The sequence below is a fragment of the Peromyscus leucopus genome, chromosome 5, assembly GCF_004664715.2.
Source record: "Peromyscus leucopus breed LL Stock chromosome 5, UCI_PerLeu_2.1, whole genome shotgun sequence".
Lineage (NCBI taxonomy): Eukaryota > Metazoa > Chordata > Mammalia > Rodentia > Cricetidae > Peromyscus > Peromyscus leucopus.
In genome coordinates, this window is record NC_051067.1 from 4,349,931 (window position 1) to 4,371,987 (window position 22,057).

The 22,057-nt window shown below is 43.3% G+C and overlaps 1 protein-coding gene across 13 annotated transcripts in view; it reads left to right on the plus strand.

Moving 5' to 3' along the window:
* Agtpbp1 (ATP/GTP binding protein 1) overlaps window positions 1–22,057 on the plus strand; it is a 171,188-nt gene that overhangs the window by 124,423 nt on the left and 24,708 nt on the right. For 7 of the 13 annotated variants that reach the window (XM_037205673.1, XM_028863097.2, XM_037205672.1 and 4 more), the window contains one exon: window positions 9,955–10,668. The exons of 2 other annotated variants lie outside the window; for them this stretch is intronic. In XM_037205673.1, the coding sequence (XP_037061568.1) occupies window positions 9,955–10,132 (178 nt within the window). In that variant the 3' untranslated portion in view covers window positions 10,133–10,668. Of the gene's footprint in view, window positions 1–4,321; window positions 4,786–9,954; window positions 10,669–22,057 lie in introns of those variants that run through there. 4 more of the 13 variants (XR_005091537.1, XR_003733795.2, XM_037205676.1 and 1 more) reach the window with 3 other exon arrangements.

The window sequence follows — 22,057 nt, forward strand, 5'->3', positions numbered from 1 at the left end:
GAATTATACTGATAAGTACTGCCATATCATATATTTAACATTTCAAAATGTATTTCAGTATAACTTCTTGTTGTTGTTTTTGATTTTGTATCATGTGGAGTTCATATGTATCAGACTCTCTTGAGAGAATGTAGCATAAGAACAGGTGGAGCATATCTGATTCTCACCACTATGTGTATAAAAACATCCAACAGTCTGCAGTTGAGATGGGGTATTTTCTCTAGCAGTCTGCAGTTGAGATGGGTATTTTCTCTAGCAGTCTGCAGTTGAGATGGGGTATTTTCTCTAGCAGTCTGCAGTTGAGATGGGTATTTTCTCTAGCAGTCTGCAGTTGAGATGGGCTGATTTTACAGTGTATTTTCACCCTTTTTCTGCTGTTAAAACTCAGCTACTTCTCTCCCAGGCTACCATTCTTCTCTCTCTGTCTCAGATTAGTTTTACCCAAACTTTTGGCTTTCCCCTTGGCTTTTGTATCCTAATGCTTCTGTGGTTTGCAGGTCCTCAGTCTGAATTTGCCTCCATCTCATACTGTTCTTAGGCCATACAGACTAGGCAAGAATATCACAGACGCTGACTTCTTGTGGCATCCTGGTGTACTGTGTAATTTAGCTTTCTCCCGTTGCTCAGAACCTTCCCTCTGGTCACCTGTTAAGATGGTTTGCTGAAGTTTCCCATTGCAAATGTAGCTTTTCCCTGTGAATAATTAAGTTTTTTCATTGGGATTACCTTACAACTATGCCCATGTCTTCTTTCTCATCAAACTTTTAATTTATTCATTTTTAGATGTATTGTGTGTTGGACTTCTAATTTAAAATTTAATTCACTTTAATTACAACTACCGTTAGTTTATCTTGGTGCTCAGAACCGCCCTGTTTCCCCTCACACACTTTTGTGTGTTTATGCACGCCCACGTTGTCCCTTTGCCTTTCCCCTCGGGAGCAGGGGACCTCAGGCCTGTCTTTGTGCATAGTTTTTCCTGAGGTTAGAATTAGCCACTGTTTCCAGGCTGATCTGATGATTTGCGGGTTAAAGTAGCATTTTTATCAATGTGTAGCGCTAGTTTTATTTATTGCTTCTTTGCCATAGGCCAGTCTCTGTATTCAGGTAATTATACCCCCGGGTACCCTTATATACATGTGTGCATCCACAGACAATCCAAATACCCTCAGAATTACCTTTGAATCTAATCTGCAGCAGAGATATAACCTTGGTTTAAAATTTCTAGCTCACTTGAGTAACAGTGAGAATCGGCATTGTCGTCCTTACTTCTGACCCTCTGCATATTTGATCTCCCTTGCTTTGCCTTCCTTGCCTTTCCAATGCCTCTTGAGAAAACAATTCTTGTGATGTCAGTGCCTGGCAGTGTTTCTGTTTCCTGGCTAATTATGGTCTGTTGATGAGCCCTGATGTTCAAGCATCAGTTATAAGTTCTGATGGAAAGTGTTGGAGCTGCCTTGTGGTAAGGTTAGAAGACACAGAAAAGATTATTTGAGGGAGCTGCTGGATGTTGGAAGAATCAATACATTTGTGAGATAACATACTAGTTATGTTATTTAAAAGTATGCAGAAAAATCAATTAAAATGATTATTAAAAACCCAGTCTGGGGAGATTCTCAGTTGGTAAAGTGCTTTGTATGCAAGGCTGAGTCCTGAGTTCAGATCCCCAGCACTCATAATAACCAGGCTTAGCAGGCATGTGCCCATAATCCCAGCATGGGCCACAGAGAGAGGAAGCTTGTCTAGCCATCCAGCCCAGCTCTGTCAGTGAGCTTGCACCTCTGTCTTAAAACTACAGTGGAGAGCAGTAGAGGAAGGCTCATGACACACACCTGCATGCATATTTGCACACACGCACATCACGTATACATGCTCATACACAGATTGTATGCTTTATTGTGCACCTGGAATTGGACTGATTGGACTGATTGTTGCCTGGAAACTTTTTTCCAAATTGTGCTGTTTTAAACATGCTAACAATGAACTGCCTGACATTAGATTCTCCAACGTCTGGTCCAGGTTGACAAAGTCAGTCTGCACCAGGTTTTCATTCTTATCTCTTTGTGATGTTTGCTTCCCTAGATGACACCTGCAGGGACCCCCTCATAGAGTTATTTGGACATGTTGATAAGTTTTAAATCAGGACTTGGCATAGAATAAGTGAGGCTTGGTAAAGAAATAACAGCTAAACATAAACAAAATTAGCAATGTGAAATACACTAATTTGGGGCCAATGGACCTTAGTGCTAAAACAAACAAACAAACAAACAAGCAAGCAAACAAACCAAAACCCCCAAAAAACAAAAGAAAAAGTATCAAAGGAAAAAAAGTTTTTCCCTATAATGGTGATCATGGCTTTTATGGAGAGGAAGTGGTAGTTGTATGTTTTAAAACATGTAACAGTCACTAACACTTCAAAGGTATGTGTGTGCTGTAATGAGAGATGTTCAGAAGTGTGATTATCTGTTTTTCAGCTGTTTTCATATGTAGAGCCCAGACCTTGGAAAATTGAATTGTTTCTAATGCAGTTAATAATCAACAGGACTCATGCTGGAGCTGCTCAGTGCTTTATATGTTTTCAGGTTGTATCCCATAGCACTTTTGAGTTGTGCCATTTCAGTGGCCATGAAGTGTCTAGTTAAGGCTCTTAATGGAAGTGTTCTTCCTACTTGGCACAGCCACCTCACCCCTCCATCAGCAGCACAGACATAGTCCTGAGTCTCAGCTCTTCTGTGTTCTTACTTAGGATGTGAATTTGTGTGCAGAATATAACTGTATGCTTTATAACCTGGTCTCTTGTCTTCATATAATGGTATATTCATTCTGTTTCCATTTAGTGAATTACTGATAAAATTGAAGAGTTTTAGTTTTTGTTTTTTACATCTGGTGTTCTATATTATTTAATGCTTTTTTTAAACCTTGTCTTAGAGGTGAATTTTTTGTTATTCCACTTTTGTCTCTGCATAAGCTTGTTCTTTTTCTTTTGTTACTCTTTCATTGGTACCCTAGAGGTTTATCAGTGCATAATGGACCCTTGGTTTATTAGTGCACAATATAAATTACTATGTCTGCTACCTCATAGACTGCAAATGCAGAGACCTTAGGACACATTAATTTTATGATCTTCCCACTTTTCATACTATTGTCTTGTATTTAATTGAACTGTTCATACTTTAAGCCATATTGTGCTTATAACTGCTTTCGTCAGTTATTATTGATGAAGATTTACTTTTTACCCCACTGCTGGTCTTTCCTCCCTGTTGAGAGTCTCTTTCTGTAGCCCAGGCTGGACTCAAACTTGACAGTCCTGCTGCTTTAGCTTCTGAGTGCTGGAAGTGGAGGATGCGCCAGCCCCCAGCTGGGCTCCTCTGCTTCTGCTGCAGGTTAGGGTGCTATCGTGTGCTCTTAAACTGGTGTGTGTGTGTGTGTGTGTGTGTGTGTGTGTGTGTGTGTGTGTGTGTGTGTGCTGGAAGTAGATTATTTCAGTTACTACGTTTTCTCATTTTGTTCCTTTTGTTGGGATCACAGTTATTTTAGTGTTCCTATGTGGTAACTAACACACTAGAGCTGTTTCTATTGGGTTTTTCTTTAGTTGTGTTTCTTAGCATGTCTGGCAATTTACTCAGATGCCAGCTGGGTGTCATGTAAAGATGAGAGGATTCCTTTGTCCTTGACTGAGCTCCAAGGAGTAGGGCTTGGTTCCCCAACCCAGTGAGCTACCCAGCTGGCTTGAGGTAATGTTAAAAAAAAAAAATGTGTGAAATTTAGTTGACTCCTGGTTCACCCCTGCTCTCCCTTCACAGTGAAGGAAGGCCCCCCCAGGACCCCTGCTCTCCCTTCACAGTGGAAGGAAGGCCCCCCAGGACCCCTGCTCTCCCTTCACAGTGAAGGCCCCCCAGGACCCCTGCTCTCCCTTCACAGTGAAGGAAGGCCCCCCAGGACCCCTGCTCTCCCTTCACAGTGGAAGGAAGGCCCCCCCAGGACCCCTGCTCTCCCTTCACAGTGGAAGGAAGGCCCCCCCAGGACCCCTGCTCTCCCTTCACAGTGGAAGGAAGGCCCCCCCAGGACCCCTGCTCTCCCTTCACAGTGAAGGAAGGCCCCCCAGGACCCCTGCTCTCCCTTCACAGTGGAAGGAAGGCCCCCCAGGACCCCTGCATCCCTGGCATCACAGGACTGCCAGAGCGCCCCTCCTCTGGCTTTTGCGTCTGTCTGCGTTGCTCTTGGAGCTGCTTAGCCTCCTGCATTGTCATTTAAGGGTTTGTCAAATGCCTCTAGGAAAACTGTCGAATGTTGGGGTCACCTCTCTGCAACTCCCTTTTTTCAGGAAACATGGCAGCTCTGAACTCCGGCTTTCCCCTGCAGTCCTTTGAAATTGCTGGCGCTCTGATGACACCCGCCCCTGGCAGCTGCCTTCTTTGCCCTGCTTCCCACTGGACTTTGCCCCGCACTTTCCCTTGCCGACTTTGCTCTGTATCCTTTCACTGCAATAAGCCATGAGTGTGGACTCCGCTGTGTGTGCCTCTTCCTCCCAGCCTACTACCCCAGGGGCTTTTGGGGTCCCCAGGTCATCTGCCCATTCTGAATTTCTTTCGTGCTTGGTTGTCACAGAGATGCTAGTGTTTTGCTTATAACAATTGGAGCTAGTTCCCACTGTACAACTGTAGCCCAGAACTGCTGAGTGTCATCATGTGATGATTCCTGCAGAAGGTCTCCTCGAAACCCCACGGTCTTTGTTGTAGCTGATATTCTCTGAGTGTACAAGTAAAATCCCAGATGGTGCCGCTTGAAGTGTTGTGGCTCTGTGCATGATGGGTACTGGGTGACTGACCATCTGGCTCTCTTCTCTGAGGATTGGCTTTTGGTTCACAGCTGGAGCTTAGTGGCTTTCTTTCTCCCTTTCTTTCCTTCTTTCTTCCTTCCTTTTTTCTTTCTTTCTTTCTCTCTCTCTTTTTCCAAATAGATGTCCTTTGGGTAGCTGCATTGTACAGTAGCTCCACCGACCTCCTCTGTGTGTGCTTGCACATGCTTGTAAGTATGTCGTAGTCATTTCAGAGTGACACACATACATTTCCTATGAAGAGGAAGGTGGTTGTGTGTGTGTTAGGTAATATATGTGAAGATTCTTCCTAAGTTGTAAAGTACACAGAACATACACTAGAATTCAATGGACAAAAATGAATTGGTGTGGTTGGCCTTGTGCCTTAAATCTTTCCCACTAAAGTAAAATAGTGTGAGGGGATGATATGAACATTGATGATCTTGACAGCCACTTCACTTACTGAAAGGTCTTAGATGTAGGCCCAGTGGGAATGGAGATGGATTGTTGGGAATATTGAGTAGAAGACTTGAAGGCCATGGCAGGTGGACAGACACAGTGCAGTGAGCTTTAGTCTAGGCCTTATCACCAGAGACAGTCAGTATAGTGGGGCTCTGCATAGAGGAGTCAGGGTCCTCACGGTGCAAGTAGGTATCACTACAACACAAACCTGCAGCTGAGCTCTGATTCCCAGGCAGGAAGTAGCAATGAGTGGGGAATAGGAGGAATGGCCAGTGGTAAATATCACCTTTAATGTAAACTCACTTGTCCAGGTAAGAAACCCTGGCTCCTAGAAGCCTGTTAGGGAGAGAATCAGCAGGTTTCAGTAGAGTGCCTGTTGGTGTCTGAGAAGGGGAGGGCTGCGGTAGGTAGGATTTTGACATCACATTCTTACATTCATAAAGTATACAGCAAACATTTATTGAAGTATCTGAAAAGTGCCGCTAGACCTTTCTGGGGCCACAGGAGGTATTTAGATGGGTAAGTCACAGTTCCTGACTACTGGGGAATAATGCTTTTGTACACTGGTTTAATAAAACGCTGATTGGCCAGTAACCAGGCAGGAAGTATAGGCGGAATAAGCAGACAAGGAAAATTTTGGGAAGAGGAAGGCTGAGTCAGGAGACGCCAGTCTGCCATCCAGGGAGCAGCATGTAATGGCACATAGGTAAAGCCACGGGATACGTGGCAACATATAGATTAACAGAAATGGGCTGAGTTTAAGTGTAAGAGCTAGTCAGAGGTAGGCCTGAGATAATGGCCAAGCCATTTTTTTTTTTTTTTTTTTTTTTGGTTTTTCCGAGACAGGGTTTCACTGTGTAGCTTTGCGCCTTTCCTGGAGCTCACTTGGTAGTCCAGGCTGGCCTCGAACTCACAGAGATCCGCCTGCCTCTGCCTCCCGAGTGCTGGGATTAAAGGCGTGCGCCACCACCGCCCGGCCTGGCCAAGCCATTTTAATTAATATAAACCTATATGAGTTTACTTGGATCTGAGTGGTTGCAGACAAGACAGGACACAGAAAAACTTTCAGCTACAAATGGCGCCCAATGTGGGGCTCAAACCCAGGTCCCTGAAATTAAGAGTCTCATGCTCTATAAAATTCCTGTGTCCCGCCCAGTCCTGCAACTGTTCAGACCCAAGTAAACACATAGATGCTTATATTAATTAAAACTGCTCAGCCATTAGCTCAGGCCTACCACTGACTAGTTCTTACATTTAAACTCAGCCCATTTCTGTTAATCTGTATGTCACCATGTGTTCTGTGGCTTTACCTGTGTGCCATTACATGCTGCTCCCTGGACGGCAGGCTGGTGTCTCCTGACTCAGCTTTCCTCCTCTTCCAGCATTCTCCTTGTCTACTTATCTCGCCTCTACTTCCTGCCTGGCTACTGACAGGTCAGCATTTTATTAAAGCAGTGTACAAAAGCATTATTCCACAGCATTTCCTCTTTTCAGAAAAACTTTCAGCTACACCTGATCTTTGGCTTAGTGTTGAGAAAACAGGCATGGAAATGGGTGGCTTCAGCTGCAAATGGTGATCAGATGCAATGCCTGTGTAGAGTGCAAAGGAAATGTGGAGAGAGGGAACTCATCCCAAGGTGTTTAGGAGAACTGAGGATGAGGTCAAGCTGTCCTTTTGCAAGAAACATGAGCCATTGGGAGAAGAAAATGGGAAGTCCATTTTGTGCAGAGAAAACAAGTGTGGTCAAGGCTTGTCAAAGAACAGGTAGGGTGTGGCATAGTCTGGAGATTAAGGCTAACTTTCTTCTGGAGAATTTTGTTGTGTAACTTCCTGAGTGAATGGATATGAGAATACAGAAGAGGAACAGATTTAGAAACAGTGACTTTTCAATGTGCAGTATTTGTGGTACAGGTGAGATAGCCATGTAATGTCTCCAGCCACTCCATGTATGTACAAGAGGATTTTGGTGAGGTTACATGTTTGCATTTGGAGTGTATGAGAATGCACATTAAAAATAGGGAGGGCATGCACAGATGGAGAGCTAGGAACCAAGAGCACCTTTATCAGCATTTATTTTTGAGACACAAGGACCACATGCTCTGTATGGAGCAGCAACAGGGAGGAGAGAGAGCAAACCAGAATGGAAGAGTCAGAGTTCTCTCCCCAGTTGAGAGCAGCAGAGGCAGCTAGTGAAATGGTAGTATGAATTATGTTGTGAGGGCTGGGGTATGTGCTTCCTATGCCTGGTTCATAGACATCTCTGTGCTCTCATCTCTGCATGCCGTCACTGGCAGACTCCCTTGTCTCCTTTCAGTCTTGATAGTGTTGTAGTGCTGGCACTGGTGGCCCTGTCCCAGTGTGAGCCTAGGAGCAAAGTATTCTCAGGATCTGGAGAGACAAGAGTCTGAATGATCATGGTGAGCTACAGGTGTAGACTAAGAGGAGTGGCTTCATTTCCCTCTCTCTCCATTCTCTTTACAAGAACAGATGACACCATGAACAGAGTTCTTGGTGAACAAACCAGGTTTGGTTTATTCATGTCAAACTGATGAGTGAGCCAAGACTTGCCAGGAGGGAAGCAGCTCCTGGTGCAGCCCTGCCCACCTCTTGGTGTTCTTCCCTGGAGCTTGCCCTCCTGGTCTGAGGCTCCCAAGTCCTTGCTGTCCTTATTCTGGCCCTCTCTTGTTCTGTCTTCTCACTGGTGTGCAGCTTTAAGAAGACTGGCCTGCAGACCTGTTTTTGATTTCCAGTTAGTGAACTTTGGTACCCACCTTTACACATACAATCAATTCTTATTCTGACCCTGCTCCTTGCAACTAACCTGGTCTAGTCTCTGCTCTGCCAGTAGCCAGTGAGCTGCATCTGCTGGCTCTAGGTCTCTTCAGCACTGCGGCTTTCATGGGGGTTCTGCTGCCTTGCTCCCTCTTGCGAAGCCCTGCTTCTGCCTCTGCGCCTCATTCATCTCTCTGGAGCTGCCCTGTTGCCTGCCCTCTAGCAGCCTGTCTGCTAGCATTGCCATGCTCCTTCCTGACTCTCAGTCTGCAGCAAGGACTAAGCAAGGATTGCCAAGAGGTTGCCTGTTCTCTTCACTTCACTTTATTCATGTCTCAGCCTCTTAAGACTCACCTGAAACTTTTAGGAGTGTCTAAAACACTGAGGTCAAGGGTGAATGGATTATTATATTTCAAAAGCAAGAAAGATAGTAACAGTCATTTCAAAAACAATTTTTTTTACAATCTTTCTACCCATGAAGACCTAGCTATGACATTTTTAACTATGTATTTAAATTTCATAATAAAAATTGGGAATTGTCCTTGTAAATGTTGGGTCCGTTAAGTCTTATTCATTTTCCAAGCCAGTCAGCATCTTATCTGGACTTTGGTATAAAGTGTAAGTTTTGAACTTATTTTTTGTTTGTTGGTTTGTTTCAAGACAAGGTTTCTCTCTGTAGCTTTAACCATCCTGGAATTTGTTCTATAGACCAGGCTGGCCTTGAATTCAGAGATCTACCTGTCTCTGCCTCCCAAGTGCTAAGACGAAAGGTGTGTGCCACTGCTACTGGGCAAGAAAGCTCTGAACTTCTAAGAGAAAATCTGTTGTGTGTCAGAATAAGATGGCTTGCAGTCCCCACCCCCAACACACACACACACACACACACACACACACACACACACTTCTTACTTTTGAAAGGGTACGTAAAGCTCACTGGAGGAAGAAAGTGCTTTTGCAGACAGGATCTACTCTCCTCTCAGAACTGCAACTGTAGGATCCACTTGCTTTCCTTCTCTGCTCCAGTGTGTTGGCCTGGAATTTCGTGCTCAGCTGTGGGTTCTCTCATCTCCAAGGCCAGTTGGCCCTGTGCTTCTCCTCATTTGAACAGATTATTTTCTCTTTTGTCTAGTTTTATAGCTTTTAGTTGCTTCACCTATCAGAAATCGATTTTTAGAAGTGGCCTGTTTAGCAAACGTGTGTATGAAAGTTAGGTTGGTTTGGTCACAACTAATTGTCCTGTAGTGTTTCCTTGATGTGAGTGTGTGAATTCCCACCACTGGGAAGCAGCAATGGAAGAGTTGTTTCCATCCCTCACACACTACATAAAGAAGTGCATAAGTGCACTTGGTGCTTTAAACAAACATCTTATTCTCTCAGTGGGAAATAGTCTGGAGGTTGAGTATTTGATTTTCATTCTGGATCTATGGACATTGTCGGCTGTGGCTGTGACTATTTCACAGCAAGCAGTGAATCACTCTAGATGTCAATGGTTTTAACTCATTCCTCCAGGAGGCAGTTAGGTGCCACAGTTTCTCACACAGCCTGTTGGAATTGTCTGTTGCCTGACTTACAGGGATTAAAGTAGAACTTTAAAATAAATCTTCAAAATGTGTGTGTTAATGAAATCCTTGAAGTAACCATTGAGAGAATCCACTTTCTTTCTGCCCAATGATGTGCTGTGTGTGGACACTTGCAATGTCACTAAAGACTACTGTTTCTCCCCTCACTGCCGGGACAGGTGGCCTTCAACCATTATAAACCTCTCACCTTGTTCATTTGGATAAGACCTCCAAGTTAATACAAGCTACATGTATAGATACTGAGGTCAAGGTGATGCATGTGAAGTGGCCTTGTATCCGAGCCTTGGGTCTCATGAAGCCTTGTGTGTTCTGTGCTTTGGCTGCAGCCCTACCACTTATGTTTTGGATGAAGATGAACCTCGATTCCTTGAAGAAGTTGATTACAGTGCAGAAAGCAATGACGAATTAGAGGTTGAATTAGCGGAAAACACAGGCGATTATGAGCCTTCTGCCCAAGAAGAAGCCCTTTCCGACTCCGAGGTATCAAGAGCACACCTGCCTTGAACTGTCTGCCATCTTTGTTAATTGCTAAGAAGAAATGAAATGTCTTGGTTTTCATTACATAGGAAATTTGAGAGGGACAAGCTTTTAGACAACTGACTCGAAGACAAGAAGGAACTTGGGCCTGTTTGGTTTCAAGACAATAAATATATTATTAACTCATGATATAATTGGCATTTGTTTTATTTTAGAGATTCAATGTACTTTATATAGCATTGAATTATCAAATGATAGATTTACTTTTAAAAAAAGAACCCAAGTGTCATTGCATGACTTTTTGTCTCCTGTGGCACCTATGTCAAGTAGATACATTTGAAGTATGTCCAGACACAAAATCTAAAGTAGAGTGTGGAAAACTAATATACTTGTTCGTGGATTTCTCTAGACATGCTTGTGTGGAGGTGGGTAGTTACTGAAGATAAGACTGCTCTTCAGAATCATGTGAACTGTGGATTGTGGCTCTAATAATCCAGAATTTGCCTTGAAACCATCCCATTCTACATTTATCAAGTTAAATAAAAACTGTATCAAATATTGCATTTATTTTGTCATCTTTCTAGCCAGCTCAGGTTTTTAGTGTGAAGAGCGTATAGAAACACCCTGTGTCACCCTTGATTGGGGCTTTTCCTACACAGCCCAGCTCTCAGACTTGTGCCTTATGGATGGACTGCAAGACCCTCCCTGTGGTCAAGGACATAAGCTGCTGTCCTGTGCATGAGCTGAATTGTGTGCCTGGGCTTGTGAGGCGGTTTATTTAGAGCATGCCAATACTAACAGGAGCTCTAGGTGACTGCAGTCAATTCAAACTGTTCCTCACAGTGACATTTTGCTGAGGGTTGGCCATCCTGTGGCAGGGGTAACTGTCATCACCAAATAAAACAAACTCAGCAACTAGATACTTACTTTAAGAGCTAAGTTTTGCTATTAAAACAAGACTTCCAAAGACTGCACATTAGCCAGCTCTATTCAGGTACCTAGGTGCTGCCGCATATCTCCTTTGGTTATTCCTAAGTTAGAGCCATTTCTAAACCTTTTAAAATGGAAAATAAATTATTAAAGTATACTTTGGATTTTATGCATTTTCCCAAATCAATGCTTTTTTAAAATCATCTTATTTAAGATAATATAGGTTCTCTTTGGTATCTTGGGAGCCATGTTAAAAATATAGTATAGATACTGTAAAAAGAGGTTGGCCATGCTGGTGATATACACCAGCACTTGGGGAAGTAGAGACAGAAGGATCCAGAGTCAAGGCTAGCCTGGGCTACATGGACCCTGTCTCAAAATAAAATAAAACAAAAAAGTTTTGTTTCTTCTCCAAATCGTCTACTTCTCAGTCTCAGAAAATAAAGTAAGGTAGACTGTGACATCAAGCCATTCCTGCTCCCCGGCTGTCAAATTCTGGAAGGAGCATGACGATTCTGTAAGGAGACACCATGACCACAGCAACTCATAAAACATTTAATTCAGGGGGCTCACTTATGGTTCAGAGGTTCAGTCCATCATGGCAGGGAGCATGGCAGCATGCAGACAGGAATAGCTGAGTTTACTACTTCTTGCAGGTAACAGGAAGTCTGTAGCATGAATCCTAATTGATCTTAATTATAAAAACCCGAAGTCAGATATATGGGTAAATGCTGAAAGATCAGAGACAAAGGAGCCAGCCACTGCACTCTTACCTCACCAACCGCCCACCTTATATTCCTCTCTCTGCCCAGCCATATCACTTCCTGTCTCCACCTCACAAGTGCTGGGGTTAAAGATGTGTGCCACCACTACCTGGCCTCTATGGTTAACTAGTGGCTTAGCTCTGCACTCTGGTCTTCAGGCAAACTTTATTTGTTAGATCTCAAACAAAATATCACCACAGAAATCGACTGACAATTGCACTGAGGAAAACTTGAGAAAAAGAAACCTCAAAGCCTGTCCCCACAGTGACATACTTCCTCCACACCTACTCCAACAAGACCATACCTCCTAAAAATAGTGCCTCTCCCTTTGGGGGCCATTTTCTTTCAAACCACCACCTCCTACTCCCTGTCTCCCAAAGGCTTATAACCATATCATAGCACAAAAATGCATTCAGTCCAACTTCAAAAATTTCCATAAAAGTCTCAAAAATTGTTTTAAAGTCCAAAGTCTCTTCTGAGATGCATGACAATCTCTTAACTGTTATCACCTGTAAAAAATCAAAATAAAAAAGCAGATCATATATCCAACATATAATGGCACAGGATATACATTATCATTTCAAAATGTAGGAAGAGAGCATAATGAGGAAATGCAAGACCAAATTAAGACCGAAAACCATCTGGGCAAATTCTGCATCTTGCTGGGTGATGATGGTGCACGCCTTTAATCCCAGCACTCAAGAGGCAGAGCCAAGTGGATCTCTGTGATTTCAAGGCCAGCCTGGTCTACAAAGTGAGATCCAGGACAGGTATCAAAACTACACAGAGAAAACCTGTCTCTAAAAAAACCAAAAACAACAACAAAAATTCTTCATCTCCATGTCTGATATCAAAATGTTCTTCAGCTCTCCAATTCAATTCAGCTTTGTTGACTGCAACACACTTCTTTTTCTTGGGTTGGTTCCAGTCCCTGCTAGCAGCTCTCTTCAACAGGTGTCCCATGACTCTGGCATCTCTAATGTCTTGGGTAATTACAAAATTCCAACCATACAATATCTGGGATCCACTCACAATCTTCTGAACTCTTCCAAATGGCTTGGGTCACTTCCCCTGTTCTGCCCTCTGCAGCACAGACAGCTCATCTTCTAGGACCCAGCTGGCTCCACTCCACTGCTGCTGTTCTTGGTGGTCATCCCGTGGCACTGGCATCTCCAAAACTCTGGGGTCTCTGCTGACCCTGGGCTGCACTTCACTAATATCATCTCATAGGCTTTCTTCATGGAGCCAAGCCTCAACTTCTCTGCATGACTCCTTCAGTCTTGGGTCTTCAACTGCCGCTGAGGCTGCATCTTCACCAAATATCTTCTGGCCTCTCACAGTGCCAAGCCTCAGCAGCTCTCCATGACCCCTTCATGCCTTCAAAACCAGTACCACCTGTGTGACACTTACACATTACCAAGTCTGGCTGCTAGCACGAGGTATAAATATGGCCACCTCTGGAACATAGCTTCTCTGTGCTCTCAGGAAACACTTCCCAGAAGATTTCACCTCAGTGATGCTGGTCTCTTCTCAATCACCACTACCAGAAGATTTCACCTCAGTGATGCTGGTCTCTTCTCAATCACCACTAATTTCTTAGCTCCAGTTGTCCAGCATCAATTGTCCCAGTAACTTAAAGGTTTCACTTCAGCAGTTCTGATATCTTGTTAATCACAGCTAATTCTTCAGTCTTAGCTAATCAGAACCACAGGATGCTAACTCATTTCTTCTATCCTTAACTCTTAACAGCGGAATCAGATGGCCAAAGCTGCCAAGTTCTGCTTGCTGGGGTTAGAACATGGCCCCCTTTTTCACTTGGCTGTCCTGAAACTTGCTCTGTAGACCAGACTGGCCTTGAACTCAGAGAGATCTGCTTGCCTGTGCCTCTGCTAGGACTAAAGGTGTGTGCCACCATCGCCTGAGGTCACCACTCCCTTTATTCCACTTCTTAATCCTTTTATCTCCTTGAACAGAGGATCCATTCCACTTTCTGGTGCCCCTTTTCTCAAATATTTCTCCTTGCTCAGCTTGCTCCTTTCATTATAAATCTAAATGAGTTACCACTAATAACCACATGACAGAGTCTACACTAGGTTGTTTTGAGATTTCATCTGCCAATGAAATTAATCCGAAACTCTTCACTTTAGCCACAGGCAGACTCTTTCTTCATTAAAATATCACAAGAATGATTTCTAGGTAACATACTAAAATTCTTCTCTGAAACCTCTTGAGCTAGCTCCTGATATTTCAAACCATTATCAACACTGTTGTCTCCCATGTTCCTACTAGTATGCCCTATTAAGCAGTGCTTAAAGAGCATTCCACTGCTTTCCTAACCTAAAGTACTTTAGTCCGTATTATTCTAAACAAAAGCATAGTCAGGCCTATCACAGTAATACCCAACTCCTGGTACCAGCTTTTGTCTAGGGTTTACTATTGCTGTGAGGAGACTCCATGATCCTGGCAATTCTAATGAAGAAAACATTTAATTGAGGGGACTCACAGTTCAGAGGTTCGATCCATCATAGCAGGGATCATGGCCATGTGCAGGCAGGCATGGTGCTGGAGAGGTAGCCCCGTGTCCTACATCTTGCAGGTAACAGGAAGTCAACTGACAATCACACTGAGGAAAGCTTGAGAAAAAGAAACCCCAACTCCTGTCCCAACAGTGACACACTTCCTCCAATAAGACCACACCTACTCCAACAAGGCCATACCTCCTAATATTGCCACTCCCTTTGGGGGCCATTTTCTTTCAAATCACCACAAGGATTTAATAAGATACTATTTAATCATTCATCATTGTAAATAACTTTTATTGCATGTTTTGTTATAATTGTACTTTCAGAGAATATACTCACACTGTGCCCACAATGTATAATGTTCTTGGCTTTTGCTAAATTAGAAATTAAAAACTTAAACACCAATATATATAAAAAGCAAGTGTCAATAATTTATTGCTTAGATTATAAAATCTCACCGTGAACACTTACAGCATATAGATGAAGTGCATCTCTTAACATCTTGTATACCCGAGTTACCTTTTCTTAAGTAGTTGCCAACTGGAAAAGAAAGGTTTTATGGTTAAAAAGTTACTATTTTCATAATTTTTTGAAAAATAAAAAATAAATCCATATCCTAACTTTCCTACTTGAAGGTATCATTGTATCATTTATTAGTCTCTAAAATTGCCCTAAGTTTTACCTGTCTGTGGGCCTCACTTTTGTCAGTAGTTCCAAAAATGTTTGGATACTTGCTATACACAGTGTCCTGGCTGCAGTGGTGAGGCCTGGCATGGACAGTGGACCCAGGACTTGTACACAGTTTCTCGGCTGCAGTGGTGAGGCCTGGTGTAGCTTGAGAGCTTCTCTCCAGATTCCCCAAGCCCCACAGTCCCACAATCCATTTATAAAATAATCACTCAGACGCTTATATCACTTATAAACTGTATGGCCGTGGCAGGCTTCTCGCTAACTGTTCTTTTATCTTAAATTAACCCATTTTTATAAATCTATAGCTTGCCACGTGGCTGGTGGCTTACCGGCGTCTCTACATGCTCTTCTCCTGGCGGTCGCTGCAGTGTCTCTCCCTCAGCCTTTCGCTTCCCAGAATTCTCCTCTCTCCTTGTCCCACCTACCTCCTGCCTGGTCATTGGCCATCAGTGTTTTATTTATATAGAACAATATCCACAGCACCTGGCATGGACAGTGGACCCAGGACTTGTTGTACACAGTTCCTCGGCTGCAGTGGTGAGGCCTGGCATGGACAGTGGACCCAGGGCTTGTTGTACACAGTTCCTCGGCTGCAGTGGTTTGGCCTGGCATGGACAGTGGACCCAGGACTTGTTGTACATAGGCCCCAGCTGCAGTGGTGAGGCCTGGCATGGACAGTGGACACTAATTCACCTGCATCTGGAACTTTGAACTTGCTAAGAATAGTTTGGTTTAATCCAGTCATTCTCAGTGTCAGTGTGCATCATAACTACCTGGAGGGCCTCACACACATTGCTGATTAGGTGGTCCCTATGGACCTGAGAGAGGACCTACAGATTCACAGGTGATGGTGATGCAAGGCCACACAGCCACTCACTAGTGTCATCTCATATGCTCTTTCAGCATCATGGTTTACTAGCACCAGGGAGACTTTGGATTGAATGCTTTGTGGAATAAGGGAACTTGATGCACAGAGGCCAGCAAAGGCCAGAGTGTTACTTAGGCAGCTCTCCTGACAGCTGGCCTCATGTTCCTACCACAGAGGAGAGTCAGTTCTTTGCCTTTGCCCAGAGAAGAAGGAATGTTAAAAGTTGAATGATCTCTCTTGAATGGATGTGTTTATAGAAGTGGAAGACAAAACCGCATGGTTCAGTGTCTTTGTACTGTAGTCAGTGTTTGAACTAGGAGGAAGCTCTGCCACCTCGTTAAGTCTTCGTAGAAACATTGGTTGGTGTCCTGCTTGGGAATAAGTAACCTGGAAGTGTGCTTCTAGTGGCATGCCCACAGCCATGGATCTGCTATCCTAAGTCTCTAATCTCCACATTAAGATGATGCATGTATATACTGAAGTGGGTGACACAGGAAATGCACTCATGCAAGTTTCTTGTGCATGATTCAGAAAGAAATAATAGCAATGAGTGCATCCTTGTTAATCCCCTTCATATATATGGTTTAATAATTATAAATATGAATTTAAAAATAAGTATTATTCTTTTATTTTGATGACTGTTTGGTAACTGTATGCATAACTAGTTTTTGCATTAGGAAAAACCTACTGAAGAAATAGTGTGATTAGAATACATGTCTACTTCATACAGTGAATTTCTTAAACTATTTCTCTGATTAAAATATATTTATATCTCATGACATAAAGGGAATCTAGAGGAAAATTCTGTTCTTTTAATGAAAATAAGTACTTTGAAAGTTTAGTTCTTGAAGTGCCACATGGACTTGTTTTCCACTATTGACACACACACACACCTCTACCAGGTGTGTGGTAGGTGACTTTCAGTGTGCCAGGACCATTCATTCTGCCTCTGCACCTTACAAGCCTCCTTTGCGTGTGGACCCTTCTGGCCCCTAACCCTGTCATAGCTCGTCATTTATCTGGACTAGTCATTGATAGGACTTGGGTATGCTTGTTTTCGGTTAGTGGTTGCTCACTGCAGTATCCAAATCTGAGTGGCACCCAATGGCAGCCTTTCCCTCACCTCACAGGCTAGTAAGGCGTGTGGCTTTTTCTGACTCGGCAATGTACTTTTCAATCACATAAAAACCCTTGGCTTTGCAAGTGTGGAGAAACTAACAGGCAAAGATGCTTGTCATTGAAAATTAATATAGGAAAGATTTGCAAGGGTGCTTAGCTTGAGGCTCCTGGCCACATGCAGCCCAAGGTAACTATAGTGCACAGCAGTATGTTTATAGAATCGTGGTGTTGTGTCTCAACATCGAAGGCTCAGACACACTTGGATTAGGCTTGGTCTGAACCTTGGGAAGCAGACTGGCTTTGCTGTGGATCGTTAAAGGTGCAGTCAGTGGGGGATTTTAGACTCCTGTGCTAGGCACTAGAGTCATTGTCTGTTCTACTCGCAGTGCCTTTGCTTAGGAAGGGTTGACAGTTCATGGTTTAGTTGTCCTTTGAAAATGCAGATCAAATGAAATAATGATTAAATTTTATCATTTCATGTAGATAAATTTCAAAATTTGAAGTCCTTTTTAAATGGTTATCATTGTTTTGTTCTAAACTGTATTTTGCAGTCCTGAGATTGAGCCTACAACCTTGCACATAGTAGGCAAGCACTCTCCTACTGCTCTGTATCCCCAGCAAGGACTGTCATATATTCAGTGTACGGAAGAGTGTCTAGGGCTTGCTGCCTTTGCCAGTCTTTTCCTTTCTCTCCTAAAAAGCCAAGCAAAACAAAAATATCTGAAACAAATCCCTGTTACCAGTGTGCTGAACCCAAACCTTTTATAGGATAGAGTAGACATGCAGTTGCCCTGAATGCCCGTGCTTCCCTGTGCTTAGCCAGTGTTCCAGTCCCGTGTGTTCATGTGTTATGTGCTGGTCTCACACCTTCAGTAGTGAAGAAGCACATGACCTGAGAGTACCACGTGGCACATTCCTAGTGTCGATCACAGGGACTGGGGCTTTGGTGGGCTGTGGTCTAAGCCAGTCTAAGCAGAAGGAACATCAGAACTTCCTTGGCGGACAGAGCTAGTGGCAGCCACCATGACGGGAGAAAGCCTGAGATGGTGTCTTAGCACTCATCTGCATATGGAGCTGTCCATGAAACATGGTTTCAGCAGTTCTGTGTTGTTTAAGCTACATAAGCAGGATGTTCTATTTCTAGGAAAGTGTGTCAGTTACAAAGGTATATGTGAAACCTATCTGGAAAGCCAGTATTTCAAGGTCCTTCCAGAAGAAGGGGGTACACCTAGAGTATATATCCCAAGAGTCAAGAGTGAGGTCTATCTGACACAGGCCTGCAGGGTTTGTCACAGATGAATCAGTAAACTAATCATTTGCTGTCTACCGGAAGCAGTTGCTGGGCCTGACGGAGTTCCAGTGATGCCAGGCATGTGTGTTGTTAACTATGGGCCTGGCGATTCAGCTGATCACCATGCCTGACACCTGGATTTGATTCCTGGAATCTACATGGTCAAATTATCTTCTGACCTCTACACACATGTGCATGTACACACACACACACACACAGTAGTAAGTTTTGAAAATTAGATACTAATATTGAAATCAAGCATCTCTTTAAGTGATGAGTTATGGTAAGCTGAATCCAGGGAGGAAGCAGGATCAAAGATATCTTTATTGAGTTACTTTAATTAGGCAAAGACAGAATAGGAGTTGAAGTTCTTCAGCCTGGGCAAATATTACTCATTTGCCCAGTCCAAAGCTATTTTCATCTATTCTCTGGCGAGAACAGTACATTTCTGTGTAGCATGAATCTTAAAAGGTCTTATTAGTAATAATAATAAAAAAAAAAAAAAACAAAAAAAACAGAGCCAGCTATTGGGGTGAATGCTGAAAGATCAGAGAGACAGAACCAGCCACAGCTTCCTCACCTCAACAACTTCTCAGCCGATCCTGTTTCCTCAAACTTTCAGAAGCCTCTGAGTCCTCATCTGGAATGAATCTCAGCTGAACTGCTGCTAAAAGCCTAAAAGCTTAGCCAGACTATAGTTCCTGGTTCTCATGCCTTATATACCTTTCTGCTTCCTGCCATCACTTCCTGGGATTAAAGGCGTGAGTCACCATGCCTGGTTGTTTCCAGTGTGGCTTTGAACTCACAGAGATCCAGACAGATCTCTACCTTCAGAATGCTAGGATTAAAGGCATGTATGCCACCATTTTCTGGCCTCTATGTCTGTCTAGTGGCTGTTCTGTTCTCTGACCCCAGATAAGTTTATTAGGGTGCACGATATATTGGGGGACATAACATGACCACATCTCTGTCTCTGTTGTCCACACAGGATTCATAGATGAACATTTGAACAGCCCTTTATGGAGTGCAGCTTTCATAATGACCTCAGTCCAGTAACATAAAACCACAATTCAGCAGATACCATTTTCCATTTATTCCCTGTGTGTGTGTGTGGGGGGGGGGGAGTTTATGTGTGTGCCACTGTGCACATACTGGTGTCAGGACAACTTACAGGAGTGGGTTCTCTCAGTGTGTGGGTCCCAGGAAACAAACTTGGGTCATAAGGGTTGGTGCCAACTACCTTTTCCTGCTGAATTTCCATTTTGCCTGTGAAGAGACTGGAAGGCCATGTTACAGACATGGCCTTGCTAGTATAGAATCAAGCAGAGCCTTGGACTGTTAGTGCTGATCTGTCACCTTACACCTTAGGAGGCCTGTGATCTGTGCCCCTCTTTGCAAGGTGAGCCCGTACTGTTGGGCTTTGTTAATAGTTTAGGCATCCTGAAACAATCTGCATGTTTATCACCACATACCATAGGGCTCCTAAGGAAGTGAGGTGGGGCACTGACGAAGTATTTGGTGTGGATGGAATAGTCCCCTGAGTCCTTTGTGACAGGTCTCAGTGGGAACATTTTCCTTCTAGCCTGTGGAATGGTTCATGCATTTTCCAGATTACTGTTCATGGAAAATTGGTCACAAGACAGCGCACCCAGTGTTTGTTTCTAACCATTTATCTTTTTTTTTTTTTAAATGGAAGAGATCATTGAGTCTTTTTATGTTTATCAAAATAGGTAATGGTTTAATACAAGCCTTTTTCCATCTGTCTTTTCTTGTTGTCCTTGTATTTTTTTATGCTTATGAAAGCAGCTTTTATTTCTGCCAGTGGGGAAAGAGAGGAAGCATTTTGTCCAACATTCTTACCCAAAGTATCTTTGCTATAACAAAGTTGTCAAGTTGTGTTTCACTTTCTTTAAAGAATTTGTGACTTTACAAGAGAGGTTTATTCTGTAGCTTCAGTGTCACCTTTGAGTGGCAAGGCCAAGCTAGAAATTCAAAATTACCTAGTTTTTCAAGTTCAATGAGAGTTACAGAAACATCTTTATATCACAGAAAAAGAGAAAGATGACCTGAGCTTTCTTGCAGGCTTTGTGTTTGTATGGGCATAGGATGTTGTATTCATTGACAGGCTGAGCTTAGCCCACACCATCTCCTGAGTTAACACGTGTATGAGTACTACACATGTGAGTGTGAGTGCCATGGAGAAGAGCTGGAGAGGCAACAGTAATATCTGGAGCCATTCTGATCAGGTGCCACTCATGCATGCCCAAGCAATCAATGGCAGGACAGTGGACTCTACCAGCTTCTGTTTCTGTTTTCATTTGATATGGGAATCTTACAGAGAAATTTATGAAATGAAGGAAACACTGAGCCTGCCAATCAGTCCTGGACTGAGCGTGAAGAAAAGAAGGCATTCTGCTTTGATATTTACAAAGGTTCAAGTTTCCAGAGTGCCCATTGTATTGTGGGCACTGATCTGTAAGATATGCATGGAAATAAATGCATATGTACATATACATACATACATATATATGTATATATATAATGACTAATCTTCATGACAGATTTATGATGAGCATTATCCCCACTTCAAAAATGCAGAAATCAGGTAAAAGTCACACAGCTAATGGATGTTAGGAAATCAGTTAAATATTGACAGCACTACAGAACACTGCCACAGAGTAACAACCTGTAGGAGCTGGGCCTACTCTTTCACTGAAGGAGGAATGAAGTCCCATGAAGCAGTGGTATGTGTGCTTCAGGTCCTCAATGTGGCCCTGAAACTTGGCAGTCTTCTCAGGCAGAGCGCATGGATCTCCCTCTCATTATATGTCTTTTTGTGTGCACAAATGATAGTTAGACACCACACAAGCAAGTCCCCCAATATACCCACCAGAAATGTTGTTGTAGAAAAGTACCCTGTGTCTAGATTCAGATAAAGAAAAAGTGGTTATTGGGAAAAGGTTCATGGATCAGGGAAAAGTTGGTAAATGTACAGTTTGAGGATAAATACCTCTCATGTATTTGTTTATAAGTCTAAAGGGTTCTATGTGCTACGATACCACTGACCAGCTTTGTTGAGTTGTTGAGTGTTCCCCTTTAGAGGAAATACCTCATGTTAAGCATGTCCCATTAAACCTTTGGTGAGGGTGCACTGGAGAGGTACCTGTGTAGAGTCTGGCTGTGAACCCTAGCATCTAGAATCAATTGATGGTCCTGGAGCTACAATATGGTCTCTGAGTGGAACCTGAGAGGTAAGTAGTCAAACATGCAGGAACACTCATGGGCTCAGACAGGAGAATCCAATGTATTGTAACAATGACTGAATTGCAGACAGTTGGCAGGGCTCCTATGGGGAGTCAGCAGAGCCTGGTACATTCAGTTGAGGAAGGACTAAGCCCCTCCCCCCTGCATCAAGGCTGTGCAAGGCTTTCCACCTTAGGGAAAGGGCTCCGAAAAGCCAGCTCATGAACCAGGGATAGATCTTGATCCTACTGCCCGGGGCCCCTCAAACAGACCAAGCTACACAACTGTCTTTTGTATACAGAGGGTCTAGTCCAGTCTCATGCAGGCACCACAGTAGAGTTCATGAGTTCCTACGAGCTTGGTTCATTTTTCTCTGTAGATTTCCCCATCATGATCTTGACCCCCCTCCCAACTTGCTCATGCAATCCCTCTTTTCTCTCTTCAACGTGACTCCTGGAGCTCAGCTTGGTGCTTGGCTGTGGATCTCTGCATTTGCTTCCATCAGTTACTGGATGAAGGCTCTAT